The following is a 17143-nucleotide window of genomic DNA, read 5'->3' on the forward strand; positions in this document are numbered from 1 at the left end:
GTGAGAAAATCAGGTCGCCCGCCCCAGAGGCCGCCGCGGCCGGCTGGGGTCGACTGGGGGAGCAACCCGGAGCTCCCACGCCAGCTGGCTGGGGTCGACTGGGCTGCCCCACCGGAGCTCCCACACCGACTGGCTGGGGTCGACTGGATAAGCTGCCCGGAGCTCCCAGCTCGGCGACACTTGTGCTCCATTGGGGTCGACTGGCCTGCTCCACCGGAGCTCCCTCGCCACCCGGCTGGGGTCGACTGGGTGAGCAGGCCGGAGCTCCCAAAACAGAGACACTAGTGCCTCTCTGGGGTCGACTGAGCTGCTCCACCGGAGCTTCCACGCCAACTGGCTGGGGTCGACTGGGTGAGTTACCCGGAGCTCCCAGGTCAGGGACAGCAGTGCTTGTCAGGGGTCGACTGGGCTGCTCGCCCGGAGCTCCCATATCCGTCGGTTGGGGTCGACTGGGTGAGCTGGCCGGAGCTCCCAGAACAGAGACAGCAGTGCTTGTCTGGGGTCGACTGGACTGCTCACCCGGAGCTCCCATAGCCGTCGGTTGGGGTCGACTGGGTGAGCTGGCCGGAGCTCCCAGAACAGAGACAGCAGTGCTTGTCTGGGGTCGACTGGACTGCTCACCCGGAGCTCCCATAACCGTCGGTTGGGGTCGACTGGGTGAGCCGCTCAGAGCGCCCAGATCCAGAACCCCGGTGACCCTCTGGGGTTGGCTGCCCGAGGCTCCCCGCCCCCTGTCAGAAGGGCTCGCAAGGCAGGCCTCCTCAGTTGCAGGAGGTGTGAGGCCAGCCAGAATCTTAGCGGTCTTCTCCTCGAAGGCCAGCGCCAGCGAGTCGCATAAAGCCTGAGAGGCTCGCACGGAGTTAGCCGCGCAGACCGGGTGGGACAAGTCTTTAACAATCTTAAACAAGGCTTGAGATTTATTAGGCGCCTGTAATAAGGATGTTTGTATAAAAGACGTCTTGGCCTGCTTGATCTGCTCCTTGTAACCTCTCAGTGCGAGTCTAAACAGGACTTTAGCCGAGGGGGAGTAATCCCTTCTCCATGCTCTCTCTGCCCGTTTACAGCTCAGCTTCAGGTGTTGTAACTCCACCGTAAACCAAGGAAAGGCCCGATTCGCCCTCGCTCTTGCTTTCCGAAGAGGCACGATGTTATCGAGTGACTCGGTAATAGACCGGCAGAAGGAGGAGTAGCTGTCTTCCACTGAGTTCCCCAGGCCAAAATTGGCAGATATCAAAGAGGGTAGTGGCGCTAGACTAAGCAGTCTAGACCACGGTCGACCCAGTTGCGAGAGTCCCACCCCTGAAGCCTCCGGGGGATTGTTCCCAAGGCATAGGGAGAAGACCACCAGCGCGTGATCCGTCCAATATTGGACTAAGATGTCAATGATCACCGCCAAGTGGGCGCCCGCAAAGATGAGGTCGAGCATATGACCACCCCTGTGAGTCGGGGAGCCAACCAGTTGTTGCAGGTGGATATCGGCCAAAGCCTGGCAGAGTGAGGTAAAAGCTCCATCTAAAGGGCCCCCCTGCCAGAGATTAAAATCTCCCAGGACAAGTAGATTAGAATGGGTGTTGGAAAGATCATACACTAGGTCCAGGAACTCCGGCAGCGACGAGGCCGAGCCCGGCGGTCTATAGCATAACACGCCAGATAGCAGCGTTCTCTCTGGGTTACTGAATGAAAAACCCATAAGCTCGAAACCCGAAACTTCGCCGATTTTAAGCTGAGAAACATCCAGCTGTTCGCGGAAAATAATACCAATTCCGCCGCCACGATTTAGTGGGCGCGGAGTATGGATAATTTTGAAGCCCGGGGGACAAGCCAAGCCGAGTTCTACTAGGCAGTCCTCCCGAGTCCAGGTCTCCGTCATAAACAACACATCCAGCCCGGAGGATTCAACCAGAAAGGCGATCTCCGTGTGGTGTTTGCAGAGTGACCGCACATTAAGCAACCCACAGAGGAGTGGCTGGGGCGGCGAACGAGTGCAGGGACCGTGTGTTACCGGGTCACGCGGTGGTCTCAGAGCACACAGGTCCGAGTGGGAGTAAACCCGAGGGGAAGGGAGCGGGTTGCCAGAGGCAGCGGCCCTATGCGCGTCCGTTGCGCGAACGGGCGCAAACGGGCTTACCTCTGGCGCACCTCCGGCGCGTCTACGGCGCGTCTACGGCGCGTCCGCTGCGCGCCGTCGCTGCGCGCCAGTCCCTCCACCAGACAAGCAATTTTAACACCAATTCTCATACTTTTATTCACTCATTTATTCATAAAGAGCAAAAACTGTCTCCCTGACACATCAAGAAGCTGGGAGAGGAAAGCCTTATAAAAGGAGACAAGGGAGAGGGAGTAAGATCAGCAAAATAGGCAGAGTTTTTTTGTTTTTTGCGAACAGTAAATAACGGTTCTGGAGTTTGGAGCCCAAGCCTTGAAAGGCTCTGCCTCTGCTGTGTTCCTTCTTGTAGCGTGAACATCCAGGCGGGAGAGCCAACTAGCTCTTGAGTTCTTGAGAGGCATGGATGTAAAACAGTTGAGAAAATATTAAAAGTTCCTGTTGGTACAAGAACTAGTAAATCAGGCACAAAGGCTTAAACGGAATTTGCTGTGTTGTTTACTTCGTAAACTGGAGATGTGATCAAATGTATGCACACCAGTAGCCATCATGTCAAGTAATACAAAGGAAAGTTCACACAGTGAGGATGTCCTATCAACTGTGTGAATACCTACAGTGTAATGTACAGAAAGGTGTAAGGGCAATATAACACCATCAGTGGTTCTGAAGCATAAAGACTTGTGTATAGGACAGATCAAACGTTCAGTAAGGAGACCTATAGAATAAACTATACTAGAGTGTACAGCAATGCTGTTGTACCACTGAGGGCTCTGGCAAAAATAAATAATGAAACGAAGTACACAGGGAGAGGTGGATTTACCTTCGAGTGGTCGGACCAGCATAGAGTGTTGCACAGTTACAATGCATTATCATCAAGGTCTTTGATTCATAAATAATGTATGGAAATTATTCAGGATGAAAAAGTCCTAACATCAAGAATTCAGATACATAGAGAAAAAAGTTACTGTAATGTGTGTCAAAGGATGCTCTTCTACTGTCGGGGGCTCTGGCAGAGGAGATAAAGAGCCCCAACCCGCCCATCCACTGTGGTTTAGAGTGTACATGCAAGAAGCGATGTCACATCTACAGCCCGCCCACTGGTTGCTACAAAATCGCATAATTCCTGTGTCGCTACTTATAATACATGGATACACACATCATCACCATGTGCTTAATCCTCTTTCAAATTATTGACCTTTTGCTTTTCTGGTATCATCCTGATACAAGTCAGGTGGAAGAAATGTGGGCACTCTACTGGGAAAATAAACCTGCAAGTATGCATTTTGTAACTTGTTGCAAACATGGCATTTAAGCAGTTTAATGTACGTCACTTAAACACAAAAGCTCCTTGTGAGCGTAGGAAAGTGATTTTCTAGAAGGAAAGAGTTGAGAAGAGAGGTAAAATTCCAAAGATCCCTTTGCTTGCTTTTGCTTAAGCAGCAGTTGATATGTGGCTGCATAACTAGACTACCTATGCAATTGTCTTATTTTACGCAAGTAGCGATGTCACATTTACCGGCCACCCACTCCAGCACTGTACATCATAAGGATATTTCAAGCCAAAAAGAACTTTATTTACAATATCCTTTTTTGTATCTGACAAATTTGACTCTGCCCCTCACTGCGTGCAGCACTGGGACACACGATTGCCGCCTTCAGACGCTGGCTCCCTTTACTGTGGGTGAATTTGCTTCCAAACATCCCCTTAAAAATAGTCCATTTCAGTGCCAGGACTGGTAAGCCAACCCCTGCTTTCATTTCATCATCGTGATAGGTAGATTTTGAACCTTTTTGTGTAAACATATGCAAGACACTTTTCAGGCATTTAAAAAAAAAACGTTCTAATAGTTTTACACTTTCAGTGCCTATTGCACATATTTGCAGAAAATAATTAAATAAAAAGTGTTGCAATCTTGCCAAGTGATACTGGAATTATGCACAACTGGAGGGTCAAATAATGTACTGGGTTGGCTAAATTATATGTAAAGAAAAGGCAAAGCTTACAGTGAAATGTGGCACATACAGTTGAAGTACTAGGTAACCCCATTGTCATTTTAACACATATTGAAATAGTCTGGGCAAAGGTTTCACCTCATAAGTGCCCGTTTCTACACTGGACTACAGCAATCAGCATGAAAAAGGTGAATAGTATCATTTGCAAATGGTCTGCCATTAGATGGCACCCCAAGCGTCGTAATTTTTATGGACTTTTGAAGCATTTGATGTGTAAGCACTTTTTTTTTATTGAATGATGCAAATTTTGGTGCAGGTCATAAATTATGAAGCAACTGTAGTAAATCCATAATTATGTTGTGGCTGCAAAATCACATAATTCCTTTGATTCTACTTATAATACAGGATATACACGCATCATTTTCAGTCACTTAGTTCCTTCCTCCTTCACACCTCTCCTTTCCGTCCTACCTGTTTGTAGGCGGCGTAAAGCGTTATAAAACACCTCCCACTATAAACTGTGCCGTAACGCAAAATGAAGCCGCACTCCTGCAGGATGTGAAGAACGATCCTGTTCTCCATGTCTCACCGATATTCATTGGCCTTGGCCGGAATGTGAACCCCTGCAGCGTTTGGCCACTCGTGCTCCGTTGGGCCTCCCTCGCGCCCCTGGCTATATAGGAAAGCGCACACAGGGTCATATTACAATGTCTGGCACATCTCTGCAAATCAGCAGGGATGCGCCAGAACAGATGTGTCACGCAATTCCCCCCTTACGCCACCATTGATGCGTCAAGGAGGGGCAGATGTGTGACGCATCTTGTGGCATAAGGGCGGCGAATTGCTGGAGTCGCGTTGCAAACGTGACCCAACTCCAGCAATGCACAGCGGCCGCCCATACTGAACGTGGTGCGTTACTCCTTACGCCTGCTTCAAGCAGCCGTAAGGGTTTGACGCAACAGCGTCTTAAAACTGACTCAGTGAAATCTACGTCACTTTTACGGGGCTTTCCTGCGAGGGAACGCCCACCCTGCGAAAGAACGCCCACATGAAACCTGACGCAGGTTTCATGTGGCGCAGAGCTTTACAACGTGACGCATCTGCCTAGATGCGTCACGTTGTAAATAAGTTGCAACGTGGCGCATGATTTATGCTGCACCTGCGTCACAAAAGTGACTAAACGGTGGCGCAAATGTGTCGCAAGGGGCTTCTAAATCTGCTCCTCAAAGACTTCTCTGCTATGCTTTACTCCTGTACTGTTAAAAGGCGTCTTTCAAAGGGCGGGACTTCCTTGACACGTCTATCAAGCACCCAAAAGCACCACCCTGCTCTAACTCCAGTCAGGAGTTTCTCTTGCTGATCTGTGCCTGAGGGACGGCCAGCCCCGCAGCCCTCTCCTCCGCAGCAGTGCAATCTCTGCTGAGACAGACAATGCGCGCGGGAGCGCAGGCCGCCATCTGTCGAGGCGCGAGGCTGCGCCGTGACGCAGAGACGCAGCGCCGCGTGCCCGCTGCCAGGGCGACGGTCCCCGCAGATTCATCACGGCTGTGTGTGGTACGACTGCCAGGGCCGCTGCCGCCCTCCGAGGTTTAGATGTTCAGTCGTGGGCTTCGTTTGTAAAACGGTTGTTGTGTTTGGCCCTCCGCCGGTGCACGTGTCTGTGGGTGCCAGAGGACGGCGGGGACTGGGTGTCGCCCCTCCTCAGCCCGTCTCATCCGCTCCAGTGGCAGCGGCCCTACACCGGCAGAGATAAGCTCCTCTCCCGAGCGCCGGGGGCCTGCACCGACACACTGTTCAGTCAGTTCTCTGGCCGTACACCTTGGAGCATAATTTAACTTTAATTAGGTTTATTTATATACCGTGATGCTAAGCACATGGGGCAACATATGCACCACAAGAATGAAGCAACAACTGCACATCTACACACCTGCGTTGTTAAAATACACATACTTTGCCGACTGTCCCGTGCTATGGGCATGCTGGTAACGAGCTGACGCCTGCCATAATCCGCCACGCGCCAGCCAGCACCGAACACCCATACTGGGGTCGCATTCTAGGACTCTGTGCTCTGGAAACGCCTCTAGGACAATGCACCCTGGCATAAAATCACTTCTGCATAATTACTGCTACTCATTGCAAGTGCACAGGTTCAGACATAGGCTATAGTGTGAATACACCGCCATAGTACCCGCAGTGCATCCTCGCACACCATCCTGGAAGTATGCATTCTGGTACTATAAGGAGCGTGCGTATCAGCAGTACGCTAAGAGCATACACCCTCGCATAGCATCCTGTAAGTATGCATTATGGCAATGTAACTAAGGTGCATGTGCTTTGGCAAAGTACCCTAGGAGCATACCCTCTTGCTCTTAGCATCCTGGAAGTATGCATCTTGGCAGTGTAACCATGGTGCGTGCATACTGGCAAAGTACGCTAGGAGCATACACCCTTGCGTAGCATCCTGTAAGTATGCATCATGGCAATGTAACCATGGTGCACGTGTACTGGCAAGGTACCCTAGGAGCATACCCCATTGTATAGTATCCGGTAGGTATGCATCATGACAGTGTAACCATGGTGCATGTGCACTGGCAAAATACCCTAGGAGCATACACCCTCGAGTAACGTCCTAGAAGTATGTGCATTCTGGCAATGTAACCATGGTGCATGCATACTGGCAAGGTACACTAGAGTCACACACCCTCGCGTAGCATCCTGCAAGTATGCATCATGGCAATGTAACTAAGGTGCATGTGCCTTGGCAAAGTACACTCGAAGCATACCCCCTTGCTCTTAGCATCCTGGAAGTATGCATCCTGGAAATGTAACCATGGTGTCTGCATATGGGCTTAGTGTACTAGGAGCATACACCCTCGGGTAGCATCCTAGAAGTATGTGCATTCTGGCACGGTAACTAAGGTGCATGTGCACTGGCAAAGAACTCTAGGAGCATACACCCTCGAGTAGCATCCTGGAAGTATGTGCATTCTGGCACTGTAACTAAGGTGCATGTGCACTGGCAAAGAACACTAGGAGCATACACCGCCGAGTAGCATCCTGTAAGTGTCCATCATGACAATGTAACCATGGTGCGTGCATACTGGCAAAGTACACTATGAGCATATATCGTCACGTAGCATCCTGGAAGTATGCATCATGGCAATGCAACCAAGAAGCGTGCATACTGGAATAGTATCTCAGGAGCATACCCGTAGCATTCTGGAAGTATGTGCATTCTGGCACTTCTAGGTGCATGCGCACTAGAAATGTACCCCTGGAGCATACACCCTGGCGTAGCATCCTGGAAGTATAGGGGAATTATGGCAATATAACTTAGGGGCATGCATACTGGCAAAGTACCCTAGGAACGTACAGCCCTTGTGTATCTTGTAAGTATGCATTCTGGCATTGTAACTAAGATGCATGCGTTCCGGCAAAGTATCCTAGGAGCATACACCCTTGCGTAGCATACTGGAAGTATGCATCATGGCAATGTATCTGAGGTGCATGCATTTTGGCTTAGTACCTTAGGAGCATACACCCTTGCGTAGCATCCTTAACGGCCGCATTCTGGCATAGTGTCCTAGGAACATATACCCTGACAGCGTACTGTTGAAGAAACCAACCTGGCATAGTATCACAGGAGTACGCACCCAGGTATATTATTTTCAAGGCATGCATTATGAAATACGATCCTAAGAGCATAGCCCTTGGCTGAGTATCCTCACAACAAGCATCATGATATAGTATCCTATGATCACACAGTCTGGTATAGTACCTTCAATGCATAGATCCGGACATAGCATCGTAGGAGCTTGTACCAAGTATAGTATCCTGAGGCACGCCTTATGACATAGGGTACTGGAAGCATACACCTTGGGAGAGTATACTCATAACATGCATCATGATATAGTATCCTACGAGCATACAGCCTGGTATAGTATCCTTGAGGCATGCATCCTGGCATAGTATCGTAGGTGACACACACACTTTGGGAGAGTAACCTTAAAACAACCGTCAAGATATAGTATCCCAGGAGCATCCACCCAGGTATAGTATCCTCAAGGCACGCCTTATGACATAGGATTCTAGAGACTGACTCCCACTTGGAAGCAGGCGCGAGGTACAGACGGAGAGAGCGGGGCCTCATTTTTCCCGAGCGCGTGCCGGGTGAGGTGGGGTGGCTTCCCACACAAAGCTGGGAAGGTTAATCTACTCGCTGTTCCACCAGACAACATTGGGGATCCAAGGTTCTGGTAGGATCAATCCAGTCTTGATATTTGGCCTGTTTTTCTGTTTAGTTTCTCACTGATTTTTTGCAGTGTATTAAACATCACGGTCCTGAAGAAAGCTGGATATAACTTATCCCTAGCTGAAACATGTCGACCACTCTGCACTACGCCTTCACATAGTGATTATTTCACACTATGTAGCGTTATTTTAATCTTAACACCGTAACAGTGCTCATTAAATATATTTTCTGTTACTGTAGTTATTTTTACTTTACACTTTCACGTTGCACCTCACCATCACCACATTGAATACATTTGGCTAGAGGGTCATCTTTGTATCCATCTTTACACCATCACCTGATGGGTTGGGTAAGATTGGATCTACCATCCGTATCCCAAATGACGATACTCCGCCATGTTGGTGGCCTGATGGGAGTTTTTCAGCCATCTGTAATCTCTGTTGTGTCCCACTCTTCCGTGTAGCTTTTGGATCAGTACACCACACCAGTGCTTTGACTTGGTATCTCCTGTTAGTATTCATAGGATTCTAGAAGCACACAACCTGGGAGAGTATCTTCATAGCATGGATCATGATATAGTACCCAGGAATGGTCTGCCTGGTATAGTATCCTCATAACATGCATCATGCTACAGTATCCCAGGAGAATACTGCCTGGAATAGTATCTTTGAGGCAGGCATCATAGGCAGCAAGACTAAAGGTGCATATATGGCCCCTGCACAAAGACAGGCCAGCCCCACAGGGACCTGTAGGATGGATTTACGAGCACAGGAATCCATGCCAGATTTTCAGGATATCCGCATGTCTTACATTTGCATGCAGTGAATCATACAGAAAATTATTTACATAGCCAGTGACAATCCAAAAACTCTGGCAGGCTCTGCCTGTTGCTGAACATCTCTGTAATTAACAACAGCAACGTTTGCTTCTCAGTGGGAATTAACGTGGCCGCCCAGGCACCAGTCGAAGAATGTGTGGGAATGCGGGGGTGACAGGAGTCGATGTAAAATGGGGAGTAAAACAGGCCTGGGTATCACACAGGAGCCTGTGTTCGACCTCATGGTCACAGGTTCAAATCCCAGGGGGTCCACTCAGCCTATTATCCATCTGAGGTTGATAAAATGAGTACCATTGAGTTGGGTAACATAAAACATCTGTATTCAGCGCCAAGATGCCTATGGGTGAACGTGCGCTTCACAAATACACCTTATGTTAGTTTTATATCTGCGTCAAGTAGCTGGTGACAGTAAAAGAGGACTTACTGGCCCGTTAAGTGCATATCCAAGCTTTTTTTGGTGCATGCTCAGAGCTCTGCTTCTTTGTAGTTTTTATATAGCGCGCACTCGACTCAAGGGTGTTACATCAGTTACATTACACAAGGTTGCATTCATTTGTACACACAGGGTGATTAAGGGCATGGTTTGAATTTTGTCGGACGCGATACTGCTTCACAAAGGTAATGGATATCCTGTCCCGTATTACAAGTTCCATTGGATATAACGGAATAGTTATTTGGCGGAGGAGATGTCCGTCACGTTTGACGGAGTAACCCTATCCCCAAACTCGTAGCCAGGGCTTTAGTGATTTGCCCAGAATCACTGGATGTTGAGTTGACTCCCAGACTCGATCCTGTTCCCCAGTTCCAAAGTCGGCAGCTCTGGTCCTTACGCCACATTCTCTCTCTAATCAGATTAATACGTTACTGCGAACTGAAAATATATTGGCATGCAATGACTACAAATGGTTCGGATTTACACAGTGAGAGCTTCGCCTGAAATATGACCTGGATCCGGAGCTCCTGGACTGACACCAGTAGGAAGGCTAGAAAAGCTCGTGCAAGGTCAGCTGTCAATCAACTGGATGGACTCTACCTCACTGATAACCTCTGACATCTCTCAGCTCACCCAAGGTGCAACTGGTGAGCCAAATAAAAACACTGCCAACGACTTCCTGCTCTGGTAATTACAAAGGAATTCCCGGAGTCGCATTCCCTCCCAAAGCCCCACCCACCCCTCCTAAAGACATTGCACAACCACCCATCGTGGTGTCTGGACTGTCTGGGAATTTTCTGTTTCTGAGGACTGACGTAAGTTGTTTCTTTAGATGTTATCTAGCACCTCGCCTTGTGCCGCTTCTGGGCGCTGGGAGGTTAGAAGGCACGTGGGAGCGGGAGCTGCTTCCTGTGAAGTGCGGGAGAGCTTCAGCGGACGAAAATGGACAACAGTACTGTTATCACCTTTTACGTCAGAATACAGCACAACAACGTCAGCATGTTCCCGTTTATATCGGAAACAACTGGTGTGACGTCTTCAGCACTCAGCTGTAGAGAGCGAAATCACCAGGAGGCTACAATGACTCCAGCCCTCAGCGGCCAGAGAGCTAACATCACTAGGAGGTGACAACCACTCCAGCCCCCACTTTTAAGAGACCCTCACCAATAGATGACACATACTGCAGTCTATCTGTGAAATAACCTCATTATTAGGGGACCACTGGCTCACCCCTCACGTGCCACAAACACAAATGACCGGCTAGAAAGAACCATTACCACACTCACCTGGGAGGACGCTCACGTCACTAAGAGGGGATAAATAAATACTTCACTACTTACCTGTATGAATACCCACACAACGAGAAGGTGATAATACCACATCCCTTGCCTGTAAAGGTGTCACTATTGCTGGGAGGTGACCCCCAGCACTTAAGTGTGCACGACAGCCCACAGCACTATGGCTAACAACACAGACACCTCTTAATTGTAATATAATTTACATACATTGGCGCAGGTAATCTCAAATTGAGAGCATAATTTGGAATACGCCCACTCTATTCGTTCCCTGTGGCATGGACTCATAAGTGAGGAGGAGCTGGTGTGCTGCAGGAGGTTAATAGCTCACATCCCTCGTAAGAACAAGCCCTACAGCACTGACCCTACTATGGGGCAGAATGTAGCGCGTCTCCCACTATAGGCGCCACAGGCAGAACATCACACTTGCTGGATGGGCATACGAGGGTGGGAGGGGTTGGGGGTAATAAAAGGGCAGCATGAAAACAGGGCATTCATGTCCCGCTAACACCTGAACAGGCCCCATTTCCCTTTCAAGGGCGCCCCTGTACACCGTGGGTGCCAATGGCAGAAACTACAAAGAGAACAAGGTTACAATATAAAATGTGAATTAACCTGGCAGTATTTCTATACAAATGCCAATTGCCCACGATTTGCAGACAGATCCAGAAAGGACGTAAACATCACGTTACGTTGCTACGTCTACATGCTGTACTATAAAGTTAGTACTCCTTCCTATGCGCAATATAATCACCCCCCAGCCAGCAGTACACCGACTCTCCGTTGCACACACAGAGGGGGCTCGTATTTCTATCACTCCGCCAAGGACAGGGTACAGTGTACACTAACCCAGTGGAGTCACACTCTGGGGCCTGGTGCAAGGCCGGCACGTGCTCTGTCCAAGTGACCAATAAATAAGAGAGTTCCAAGAGCAGGTCCTGGGTTGAGATGTCCCACCCCCTCCCCTCGGCACCCTCCCATCTCCGACAGAAGAACAAAGGCGCTGTGATTATTGCGCGGCTTCACTGACTGCAGTAACACCCCAAAAATACAACCCCCCCCCCCCCCCCCCCGCCCGGTATAGCAAGACCATGTAAGTCTCCCGAACCGATCCAGCCGGTTCTATTTACAATAACAATCCCTTTACTGACTTCGGTGCACCACCTGCCCCCCCCCTACACACACACATATATAAACCTCCCATGCATACACTGTCTGGTGGCATGCTGGTGGCCAGAACTTTAGGCAGACAGGACAGGTATGTGAAGAGAAGGAGTCTCAGGCAGGTCAATGAATGGTTGTGCACATGGAAGGGGTCCCAGAGAGGCCACGGGGTTGGTATGTGAAGGGAAAGGGTCTCAGACAGGGCATTGATAGGCTATGTGGCTGCGCTCAGAAGAGACGCACCTGCCTCGAGACAGGCCGTGCACCAGGTGTGTTCTCTGCGCACACAGCAGGCGTGGCTGGCCTCAGACAACGTGTACACAGGGTGTGTTACTGAGCACAGAGCAGGCTTGGCTGGCCCCAGACAGGCTGTGCACGAGGTGTGTTACTGAGCACTAGGCAGGCATAGCTTGATCCAGTAAGGCAGTGGACTTGGTGTGTGGTTGTGCTCAGAACAGGCATAGTTGACTGCGGGCAGGTTGTGCACCAGGTGTATGACTCAGCACAGAGCAGACTACCTGGCCTATGTTAGTGTTCAAATCCGGCATGGCTGGCTGCGGACAGGCTGTGCACCATGTCTGTTATTGAGCACAGAACAGGTATGGCTGGCCGCAGACAAGCTGTGCACTGCGTGTGTTATTGAGCACATAGCAGGCATGATTTGCCACAGTCAGGTGTGGTTGTGCTCAGAGCAGGCATGTCTGACCTCAGACAGGCTGTGCATAGGGTGTGTTTATAGAGACCTAGCAGGCATGGCTGGCCTCAGACAGGCAGTGGTGGTGCTCAGAGCAGGCATGTCTGCCCCAGACAGGCTGTGCATCGGGCGTGTTATTGAGCACATAGCAGGCATGGGTGGCCTCAGACAGGCAGTGGTTGTGCTCAGAGCAGGCATAGCTGACCACCGACAGCTCAAGGACAGAGCGTGTGGCACAGCAGATCACCCCTCTCCGTCACCCTCTTCCCTCGTTCATCAAGCTGGTGTTTCACTACAACCCACCCCCGCCTCCCACCCGTACACTGTCTGCAGCTGGAGCAGGGGGCCGCACTCACTGCCTATTGTACACCGAGGGTATCCCGTCCACACGGCACACTGCAGCTACCCTCCTCCCCCAACAGGACCGCAGACTCCCTGGTTTAAGTGCATCACTATTCATAAAATACTCCTTCGTGGCTAAAAACGGGCCCCCCTTCTGCGTGCACCGGGGTTTAGGTCAGAGGAGCTAAGCTTGGTCAATGACCGAACAAAACGGCAAAATGTTATGTCCCTGCAACCGCACGAGGCCGTAGAAGCAACGAGGTACGAAAAAGACAAAATATAACCGCAATATGCAAGTACCGTTTGAACGCATCGCTGTATCTTGGAGGGATGTACTTGCAATAAAGACAATCAATCACCCGTAACAACGAACCCACCAGACCCGGCCTTATCAAACCAGATCCGACGAAGACATGGTGGAGAGCGGCAGGCACACAACCCGGCCAAGGGTCGCCTGGGAAACCAGATCCACCCACGGCTCTCAGGAGTCCTCTGTCCGCAGACAGGGTGTACTCCGGGAATCGAGTCCGTGCAATGGGACGAGGCAGCCAACCAGCGGCCCACAGCCCTTGAGGACCCCCCCCCCCCCCCTCTGCTCAAGAGATCCCCAAGAATGCGGGATCCGGCAAGGAGATCCACTGCCTGCATCCAGGAGGCCAATCTTGCAGCTAGAAGATCCAGGGTTTATCAAGCACGCACGGGATCCACCGTCCCTCAAGGCCTAGAGGAATGCACTACCGCCGCAGTGACCAATCACCGTGCCAGGCGATCCACTGCTCCAGAAGGACTCACATAGTACACTGGGAATCTACTCCCTCTCTCCATTGACCTATTACAGAGCCAAAGACCCACTGCCCTTGAAGGACACACCTCTTATCAGAGAAAGCAACTATCACTCCCACCCCACTCTCCTCCAACCTGGGACACACTACCCCTCAAGCCCACCCTATTACTCAGACTGGTCCATCCTCCAATCAGGGGACTGAAGACCCCCCCACCCCCCCAACAAGGTGGACCGATTTGTCCTCAAGAAACCATGCCCCAATTGGAGAGACAACTATCACTATCACTTAAAAAGACCCCCTTCACCGAGGGATCTACTTACCCACATGGACCCACTGAGTGATCTACTGCTCGCCCAAGGACACCCTAACCCCAGGCGAATTTACTCCCGCCCCACTCACTCCCCGGTGAACTAGAAGACACGATCACCCGTACCCCAGACAGGAGATCGACCCCGATAAAAAAAACCTTTACACCCAATTATCCGCTTCCCATCGGGGCCCCTCCCCCGATCAGCGGGGTCTAGTCAATTTTGAGAGCCACCCCTGGAGCGGGATCCACGTCCATTTGATAACCCACTTCGAGTTGGCAGAACCACACCCCCTCTGGGATCCACTGCCAGCCCCGGTCCTCAGCGTCTATCTGACACCACCATCCCGCTTACCGGAATCTCGGGGAATCCTTTATACATTCTTCAAAATCCACCGTCATGGTTGTGGTTCCACCTCTCAGCCGCGGCTACTGGAAACCAAGCATCGTCTGCCGAGATCCAGGGGGAGGGTGCGGGATCCGTGATGGAGATGGGATCCAGATAGGATCCGTGGTTCAAAAATCCAGAAGGAAATGGTGAGGGATCTTCGCTGCAGAGGTCTGGGAGGGAGGAGGGCAAAAAAAGGATAGATGCGGAGAGATAACGACTGCAGAGCACTAGGGGCGGAGGCAGGGGTTCTGGGGCGCACAGATCCAGTGGATCGCTTTATTTAGAGATTCCCCCACGCAGAGTTCCAAAAAGCAGTGGATATCAGAGCGGAAAAGGGCGTCAGAGATCCATAAGGGAGGGGCTGCAGTAATCCTGAACGGAAGGGACCATCAGTAAGAGCAGGGATCCAGTGGCACATGGGATGCAGGGATCCACCATGGGCTGGGCAGCCGTCCTCGGCGCTGGGCTGCAGATGCCGCCGGGTCAGCGCTGCTCTCCGGTCTGGGGAGATCCCGCCTCGTCTGTGCAGACTCCGCCTGACGCGCAGCTCCCGCTCCACTGCCGTGAGCTCCAGACGCTCCCTGTCAGGCTCCAACCACTGGGAGCCGCTCAGCCCAGCCCTGCCGGCCTGTCACACTGAGGAGCGTCTGCAAAGTGCCAGCCGGGATTCCAGGGGGCGTCGGCAAACTACCAGCCTTCGGCCCAGGGAGCGTCTGCAATCTACCAGGCTAGAACCCAGGGATAGTCTGCAAACTACGAACCCGAAGCCTCTGTTAGACGTCACTCCATCTGATTTACAGGCTGCGCTGCAGTGATTGCTCGCTCGTGGGAGCACTTACAGGGGCACATGAACACACACACAGTACTCATACAGGGTACAAAAGTACATATGGATAAACTGGGGCAGCATGAGAAATGTGGGCCCCCAGATCTGAAAAACTAAATTGGATATTCAGCCAGTCCCGCCTAAAGCTGGGCTTTCTGGCCCACGCAGTTAGGTCTTTAAACATTTCAGATCCCCAAGTACGGGTAGAAAAATACACAGTTTAGCATACATGCCAAAATTTTAGGACAGGGACGGGGAGATTTAAAGTAAAAAAATCGGGAGAATGAAAATTCCCCATTAACTTCTATTTTAGAAAATTCAATTTCAGGCGGTAGACAGCTACTAACATAAAGCCATTTTTTCTTGAAAAATCGGTAGTCTCCCACTTTAATCGGGTCTATTGGCATGTCTGGTTTAGACGTGTTAAAACACCAGGGCTGGACTTCGGCCCGATCGTGACCCGATAGACCATTCAACTGGAGAGGCAGGAGGCGTAAGCAGATGAAACCAGGGGCGGTCTACAAACTGACAACACCGCACGTTTTTCAAATGATAACCACTGGAATGATACAGAGGGATGGGCCATCGGCGCCCCATCCAAAGGCCACATAAACTGATCATAGCCGTACACAGGCTCTAAACGACCACATCCTCATTATAGGCAGCAGAGCCGGTAGATACTCTGGGACGTATGACATTGACAAGTCACCACAGCTTCTTCCCAGTCTGCTGGGAAAGAGGCCAGTTTCTCCAGGCGCAGAGAACCCCCCAGCAAAATACAATACCCGTGTCTCACTCACAGGCTGCAGTGCACAGATGCCAGATTTTTAGCCAAGGGAGCATCTGCAAACGTACACCAGAGCGTTATGTTCACTCGCAATAGTAGCTTGCCTGACCAGGGACAGTCTGTAAATTACCACCTCCGACCCTCATCCATAGCCTATATAGCTTTATGGATAGACAGGGGACGTCTCCAAACTTCCGACCCCACGATAGAAATTGCAGGCTGCAGAAACTACACATTTCTTCTTGACACAGTGGGGAAATTACCATACCCAGGATGTTGCTTTAGGGCAGAAAAGATACACTTGCCAGCATTGTCAGTAAATTAACAGGTACGCGCCACATACAGGCTGGAGAGTTACAGATACAATGTTTCAAGACAGACTAGAAACTACCATCCCCGCACCGGTAACAAAGTGCAGAATATAGAAAACCACGGAACAGGTCACAACTTCTCGCAATCTGTCACTGATTCCCTTTAGAACGTAGGGGGCACGTAAGTCAAGTAAAAAAACTTTAACCGACGACCCTCTGTCACATGTTACAATCAGCGCAGTGGTCTAGTACAAGGGTTTAGTTCATCAAGCTAATGCATTTTGGGAAATGTAGTTCTGGTTCTCTTTATTTAAGCTAACGCAAACAACGACCTGTAAAAGAGAAGCCACCAACTGGAGCATTTGCATAATTGGTGAAATGCAGTAATCTGGTACCTTAAATGTTATAATGCCCAAGTATGTGTCCCAATGCCCTGCATGCTGAGTAGAATCCTTATTTTGTTATTTTTCGTTGCTGGCTAAGGCCTTGATGGCATCCAAGGACCAAGAGACAGGAAACTTCAAAAGGAGCGATTAATGGTACAGAAAGGAGGGAACAAAAGTGTGAGTGAGAAAGGAGATCACAACTGCTTTGAGTTGACACATTGGCTGCAGCAGGTTTTAGGGCTCAGTCGCTTGGTTTCCAAAAAGGAGAAAGCCAA

At 50.5% G+C, this 17143-nt stretch overlaps 1 protein-coding gene across 1 annotated transcript in view; it reads right to left on the reverse strand.

Annotated features, from left to right (window-relative positions):
- ACAP3 (ArfGAP with coiled-coil, ankyrin repeat and PH domains 3) overlaps nt 1-15207 on the reverse strand; it is a 273786-nt gene extending 258579 nt beyond the window's left edge. Inside the window, exon 1 of the mRNA XM_078640379.1 lies at nt 14523-15207. Coding sequence (XP_078496505.1) covers nt 14523-14569 — 47 coding nt within the window. The 5' untranslated portion in view covers nt 14570-15207. The remainder of the gene's footprint in view (nt 1-14522) is intronic.
- Between the last annotated feature and the right edge of the window lie 1936 nt (nt 15208-17143).

The sequence above is a fragment of the Lissotriton helveticus genome, chromosome 5_1, assembly GCF_964261635.1.
Source record: "Lissotriton helveticus chromosome 5_1, aLisHel1.1, whole genome shotgun sequence".
In the NCBI taxonomy this organism is placed as follows: Eukaryota; Metazoa; Chordata; class Amphibia; order Caudata; family Salamandridae; genus Lissotriton; species Lissotriton helveticus.